At 44.2% G+C, this 7,687-nt stretch overlaps 1 protein-coding gene across 1 annotated transcript; it reads right to left on the minus strand.

The window, feature by feature from the left end:
- Positions 1-2,665: 2,665 nt before the first annotated feature.
- Positions 2,666-7,298, minus strand: LOC136478007 (nucleotide-sugar uncharacterized transporter 2-like). Its single transcript, XM_066476326.1, has 7 exons — positions 6,805-7,298; positions 5,052-5,203; positions 4,728-4,936; positions 4,541-4,634; positions 4,131-4,297; positions 3,873-4,043; positions 2,666-3,245 (listed from the first exon to the last, which is right to left on the minus strand). Exons 1-7 carry the CDS (start codon positions 6,938-6,940, stop codon positions 2,966-2,968), a joined length of 1,209 nt encoding a protein of 402 aa, XP_066332423.1. The 5' UTR covers positions 6,941-7,298; the 3' UTR covers positions 2,666-2,965.
- Between the last annotated feature and the right edge of the window lie 389 nt (positions 7,299-7,687).

Raw genomic sequence — 7,687 nt, forward strand, 5'->3', positions numbered from 1 at the left:
CAGAAATCAGAATGCAGAAAAGTTTAAAATTCTAAGTCGATATAAATAGGAAGCTGAGAGGTACCGGTAGGAGCTTATACAAAATAGAGGCAACATCCTCGGCAGCATATTCAGCCTACAAAAAAAGGGGAAAAATACGGTAAAACCTAGTTGAATTTTTTAGCACCGACAGTCGCATCATACGAAGTTCTATGAACCTGGTGCAAGTTTAAAACTCCGGAACAGAAGTATTGAACTTATTGGTTTACAGATCATAATGAAAGATCTTATGCAAGAAAAGGAGATAAAAGCAATATATGCTAGTGCCACATTATGCCGTCCCTGAAAACAAAGCCGTGAAAGGATCCGGATTAGCACGAAGGGGTTACAATATTTTGAAACCCATGATCAAAGAAGGCGAGGCTCTATCTCCTTTGAAATTAGGAATTTTTGTGAAGAACTTGGAAAGTGAACACAGTGAAATGGGTAGTTGGAGCAGGCCCTAAAAAAATCTTTGAACAGGAAGGTAGCTGCTTACCTTTTAAATATTTATACCGCTTGATTCTTGCTTTTGTGAAACAACTCCTGCAAAAATGGTACAATATGTTTTTATTCAGTGTGCATACACAGTAGCTCGAAGCTGAAAGTTCTCGCACATATAAATTTAGGTTTGGTGGGCATAGGCAGATAGATGCAACGAACTGCAAAGAAATAGGGATACGTAGCAGTGATGAAACGAAGCTGAAAGTTCTCAATCATGCAAAGTAGCAGTGAAGGGCACATATAAATTTAGGTTTAGTGGGCACAGCCAGGCAGATGCAACGAAATACAAAGAAATAAGCATAAGTAGCAGTGATGAAATGACTCTGAAACAATGTTTTCAGGTCGTTCAATTAATCGCGATTAATCGTGATTAGTCGTCCTGGTCGGTCCCTGGTATTCGATTAGGAGGACCGACTCGATTAGCTCGACCAGAAAGCTGGTCGTCCGATTAGTCGACAACTAATCGCGATTAGTCGTCCGACTAGGACAAGGACGACCAATTTGGTTACTCTGTTTTTGGGCCTGTTTAACTGGGCGGACATGTGGGACTATTGAATGTCAATGTTTGTGACTTTGTATTGAACACTTTAGCTTATCTGTACTGAACTAATTTGGTTATGTAATATGCTGGTTGTGTGGCTGCTATGGTCTGCTAAATGTTAGTTATTTTGCTACTGCAGCAGTGCTGCTGTTCAGGTGCGTCAAGATCAAGACTGCATTAGTGTCACCAGTTAAACACTAATGCAGTCTTGATGCTTGCTTTATTGTGTATACTATATAGTATATATGTCCTGATATACTTGGATGACTAGATGGACGACCAGGGTCGACTAATCGGCCTGGTCGACGACTAATCGTGATTAGTCTTCTGGTCGGTCCCATGGCGACCAGGTTCGACCTGACGACCTGAAAACATTGCTCTGAAATGATTGTTCTATGGAAACCCACAAAATGCATCCAGAATTCATATGTAGCTTAGTGCATGGCAACTGAAATTATCATACATCTTTGCGACATCAACCTCTCTGGCTGCAGTACAGAAATTTAGAGAAGCATGGTTTAGAGGATTTAGTGCAACGGAACACAGGACTAAGATGAATGCATTGAAAATTTGAAATCATCTACAGGGCGTAGGTTTCGTACAAATGGCTGAAGCAACTCTATGTACAGGGTATGGTAAAAAGTTGGTGTGCAGAAAGGCTAGAACTTCTGAATCGGTCATCTGCACGACAAAAATAGAATTTGAGTTGTATTGGAACTGCAATGAGGCCAAGGACGTATGAATCTGCAAAGATCTACATGTCTTTATTTTGATCGAGGTTCAAAAGTTTTTTGGTTTTAGCATTATGACCAAGGCACAATTAACTGCAAAAGAAAAAAGGTGCATGGAAAAAAGTTACTGAACCAAATTGGGAAGGTTGCAGCATTATCACCGGTTGGCTATTAATTTGAAATGTTATTATGAAGGAACATGTAGGCAATTAAATTTTTTTGGTTAGCAGCCAACCAAGGTACCTGCGATGCAGTAGAGTAAACGTAATTTGCATAGTGCATAGGTCTACATGTGTTTCTTTTAATCGAGTTTCAAAATTTATTTGCTCTTAGTATTGTGACCAAGGCACAATTAACAGTAAAAGAATAAGGTGCATCAAAAAAATTACAGAGTTCAATTGGGGAGCCTGCAGCGTTATCACTGGTTGGCAATTAATTTTTAACGTTATCAGCAAGGATCTTATAGGCCATGAAATTGCGATAATTGAGATGGAGCGGAGGAGGGACGCACCACTGGGCCACATCTTGCCTTAGAGCGATGGCAGCAGCAGCGTGGAGAGAGGAGCTACATCTGGCTTCCCCGGCGATGGCCGCGAGCGTTGATGCGAGGGCGCGGCGTGCAGCCGTAGACGGCAGAGCGGACCGGGGCTGCGCCGGCCTCACTGGCGAAGCGGGGGCCGCCTGCTGGGTGCCCGCAGGTAGGAGGGCAGGTTGGGGCGGCGTGCGGCGGCGGCGTTTCGTGGTTGTGATTGTGAGGGCGTCGGGTTGCTTGCCTGCATGCTGCGGGCGTGGAGGAAGGTTCGAGGTGAGACCAGCAGGGATGAGGATCGGACGGAGGGCATCACTTGACGGACGGATCTGACGGATGGAATTCTAAGGCGACGTGGAGGCAGGCTTTTGCGATTTTTATCTGTGTAAGTCTTAAAAGGTTTGGCTTCTATGTACAAAATGATTCGGTCACCGACAGATTACAACAAACCGAAATTAACTGAGCTCAGATCGATCTTTGCGTTAAGTGACCTACTAGATGACAACTGCGTTCGGCTGATCTGGTTCCGGCTTGTTCCAGCTTATTCTCTCTCACAAAATACTATTCAATCATCCAAAATCAGCCATGCTACAGTGGCCAACCTTACCCTCCGAACGCAGTAAGCTTCCCCAACCTGGCAACCTACACGGTATCATCTTGCTCTGAATCCGCGTCATCACTGTCTGCAGCGACCTTAGGTCTCCCCATGAAGGAGTTCTGTCTCGACGGCGCTTTCTTGCCGCTGGTCGCCGAGTCTTTCTTCAGACCCAGGTAGGTGTAGAACGACATGCCGCCGAGTGCGATGACGGCTCCGCAGACGCTGGTGATCCCAGGGTCGGAGCCGAAGATCAGGTAGCCGGAGAGCATGATGACGATGGTTTTGAATTGGCCCAGCACAACATGAGACAAAGCTGACGTCGCACTGAAGCAATACACAACGAATTATTATTAGTCACTTAAAAAGCTACTATTACGTAGGAGTAGGCATCATGGCCACGTGATTTTGTTTCATCAATTTTCTTTTCTCCTGCAAAAGGTTGCAAGTTAATTAATTCTTAGATTGTGGATTTGTAGTGGCACATTTTTTCCATGCGGTTGCCAATTAGCAGACACTGGAAAAATCTTACTGAAACTTTATAGTTTTGCAGGTTGTTGGTTTCAGTTTTATAAGAAAGAAAGGCATGTTGTACTAGCTCTTTTCAAAAACGAATAATGTGTTTCTTTGTAAAAACCAAAACATTTTTGTGTAAATTTACCAATACAAGCGAATCAATACTAGATTCCTTTTTGACTGAAGTATGAATGAAGAAAATAAATGGAAGATTGCAAATCTTATCAAGTCCTTTTCATGAGACACTATCCAACCAAGATCCCAAAACTGGTAGGTACATTTTGCTTAAGCAAACAAGAAGCCACGCATATTATTTGCCCACTGTTATGTTGTTTTATTATGTTGTGCGTCAGCAATTACATTTCGTCAGGTAATGACTTGTCAAAACTTGGATAGAGAAATGGCAGTTTGAATGAAATAAGCAATGATGTATCTCACCCGAGTGCCAAAGCACCAGACCACTGAAGAAGGAAACCGAACAATGCAGAAATGATAATAGCACAGCTGTTTCTGAAGTTCCAATTGAACAAAAACAAGCCAGGGGGATCCAGCAAAGGCATCAATGTCAATAAGAAAAATATCGTAATTGGAGTAGTCTTCCACATTAGCCTGGTTTAATAATGGATAATCTGGGTTATTATAAGGTAATAAAGTTATGAATAACCTGAATCAAAGAAAGAAAAAAACAGAACATACGCAAGGGCGGTCCAGTTTCCACTCTGTTGCAAACTTGACCAAAGGATTTTGTTCACGGCACTAGGAACAATCCATGCTAATGCGACACAAGCACCGAAAAAGTTGAACTCCAAATCAGTAACAGTCGCTACAGCGACTCCAAATGACACAACTGCCAGTGTGACAGCCTGTAATGTCAAAGCGAAATTTCAAAAGAACATATTTAGCGACCAGACAAAGTAATACACCATACAGATGGTGTGAGCAGCTGTAGTCTGGTAGAGGGACAAAAAAGCATGTACACTTCCTTTTTTTTGTTTTTTTTTTTGCTTACTTATTTCATAGTTGAATTATTTCCAGAACCATGTTATAATAGTTGGCCTCAAAGCAGTAAAACATTGTGGAAACACATTTTGTTGCAGCAAGCCTACCTTCTGAGAGGAAACTTTCTTCTGGAAAAGCATAAATTCGGCTACGACAATTGTTGGGGTTACAGCAATCTTAGCCATTTGATAGAAACCTACACTGAATAGCAAAAATACTGAGAATACATGAAGGCAATATTACAAAATTTATGTAAGCGCACATCACTTAACTTTCAAATGGAATCTGGTTTACCTATTATGTTTCAAACTCACGTTGGCTAGCCCAGTGGACAGGGACATTACAGTACCCAAAGCAAATATAGATGAGAAAGGAGTGGATTTCGATGGAGGGGCAACCGGTAACAAGGATAATGTCTTAAGGGTGGCCATTAGAACAAATGCAACTGCGTAATGAATTAATGAGAGTGCAATTGGGAACTTAAATCCAACACTCCCCATCACCTGCAAGACAATAGATCACACATAAAAAATACTTGAAACTCTAACAAAGGGACGTATAGGATAAATAAACGTAAGTTCTCAAAAAAAAACGCAGGTTATCGTGTACAAGTCATACCATTTTATTTGCCATGATAATCCCAACAGCAATAGCAAAATTGAATGTCAGTGCAACACTTGGTCCACAGAATCGCTGCTGCTGGCGCTTAGCACCTTCTGAACTATGCATTTCATTGTACAAGGAGCTTCGCAACTCCTCGAGTGCCCGACCTGGTAAGTTCAACAGCACGTAGGGGCAGAACTCAATTTTCTTTATTATCACTTATATCAGCTAACACCTGTGAGATAACTTTCCATCCTCCTTGCTTAGTCATCACACTTTGTATTGTTAAAGCAGCTCAGGATTAAACATGGTATATGATTGCATATGTTCTTAAAGTTGGCTTCACTTCTCCAGCCAATTCGCCTTACAATATTTATCCTTTCCTTAACAATTCAATCATACATTCATGAGCACCCACAAGCATTTTCAACTAATGTTTTACTTACACAGTATTAGAAAAGAATAAATTAAAAAAAACTGAGAAACAGAAAGCTATATATTTCTAAAGTTATCCATAGATTGCAGTTTAACTTCTCATGTGGAGCTAGCTTTCTTATGCATAGCATTGCAGGAACATTCAAAATGGCAGGCGGCCCAACATATACTAGTTTGAAAGTCACAAAAAAAACATATACTAGTTTGAAATCTTGAATGGGTAAGGTTTAAAAGCAAGTGAAAATACTGGTATTCTTATTGTCCCAAACCATTACAAAACAAGCAATGAGGTCATAGTTCATTCAGGTCATCAGGTCGTATTGTCCCAAACCTTGACTTGTTGGTTTCAGCCAAGGCTTATTAGTCAGCCAACAGTGTTTTTCTCTCGCAATAAACCAGCACCAGCCGGGCTTATCAGCCCAGAAACCGACCAGCAACAGGCTGAATGTGTCTGTGTCACATTCAAAAGTTCACATGCCAAACAGAACACTCATATTGATTATGATATTCTCTTTAGTCTGTCCTTCCTCTCAGGAAACCATTCATCGTGTTGCGGACTTTAGGGCAGTAACAGCAGGGCACTGATTATTAGTGAACAGGTAGAAGCAGAAAAGGACAAACAAAGAGATGTGAATCAGCAGGTCCTAGTTCCTTTTCCTGTCGATTACATCCATGGATGGTGATGCGTCACGGAAGAAGGATGCTGGAGTCGATGAGGGGGGAACAGACAAGAAGAAAAATACTCAGCTACAGCTACAGTGCACCCAGTTCCTAAGCTTTACTCGACCACGCGAGATGTGGCAAGATGGGAGGATCGGAAACAAGAAAGGAAAATCACATCTTCTGCGTGCAAATAAAGATGCTGAAAACAGGCAGCAACTATACGATGTCCACGAAACGGGCGTTGGAAAAGATCGAAGAATCCAAACAGAACGTGTCAAGCAACAACTTTGCCGTTCGCGGGAAAAGTGAATGGCTTTCATGCCATTTTTTCTCCGCACCAGAATCCTCCGAGAGGCCGCAGCAGCTACGAGGAGGTGACGACTGGCCAGTAAGGTGAAGGTGGCAACTGCAAACGCAAAAAAAAATGTGGGTGCAGTTTTTATCCGCACCAAAAAATCGCACCAAACTGACCTAAAAGATCCCTTCAAATGCGGAGAAAAAGGACTGGGAAACTGAATTGGCACCCACGCCACGAACACCAACCGCTCAGAGCCAACAAGGAAGAGCGCTCTTGTTTGGCCATCAACCCCAACAGATGGCCGGCGGAAAGGATTTTAAAAAATGTTCAGGAACAAGAGGAACAGATTAACAGGATGGTGGGGATGCGAACCCGTCTCGCCGGCGTCGCTGTCCTTCCGCTTGATGAATCTCCTGCCGCCGCCGGCGAGCACAGCCTCCCAGACGCCCATCGCCGTCACGGCCACCAGCTCCGACGCGTCGGCGCGCCACCACGGCAGCTTCGTCATCTCGCTAGCCTTTGTTTGCCCTCCACCGCCTCTCGGTCGCGGCCGCTAGATAGACGGAGGGGGGATTGCAACCAGACGCCAAGCCAAGAACAGCAGCAGCACCACCACCGTGAAAACAAGCAGGAGGAACCCAGGCGGAGGAGAGGCCGGCCAGGACGAGCGGGTAGGGGTGCCTGCGCGGCGCGGGCGGGCGGGTGGTACGTGCCGTGCCGGGCTATTTTAAGCGCGCGCCCTGCCTCGTTTTAGCCGGCCCGTTGTGCCGCCGTGGTGCGGCCCGCGGGCGAGTGATGGCGGCGACGGGCGGGGTGAGTGGCAATCAAGGTGGCGCTCGCGAGGGGCCGCAGCCGGTTAGTGCCCGTGTACTATCGTGGGCAAATGAGATTTGGTTCCGTATTCCCGTCAGGGTCTATCACCAGGTAATTCAGGTGGGTGTGGGTGGTTTGCTCGCTCCAGCTTTCTAGTCAGTCCTGATGGTTAGTTTCAGAATTAAGAAGGCGTCAGTCCTGATGGTTAGTTTCAGAATTAAGAATGACTGCCAATTTTACAGAAACCAGGGGGGGGGGGGGGGGGGGGGGGGGGGGGGGAGGGGGACTACTACTAAGAACAGTTTTCTATTAAGAGAACCAATGACTATACCTGTCGTCTCTGTTAGTAATATAAGTGTACTTGATTAGTTGATTACCAAAAACCTTGGAGAGCATGCACGTACCGATCTCACCAAAAACTCAGTAGGTAGCGAATAGTCCA

Source organism: Miscanthus floridulus, chromosome 8, assembly GCF_019320115.1.
Source record: "Miscanthus floridulus cultivar M001 chromosome 8, ASM1932011v1, whole genome shotgun sequence".
Lineage (NCBI taxonomy): Eukaryota > Viridiplantae > Streptophyta > Magnoliopsida > Poales > Poaceae > Miscanthus > Miscanthus floridulus.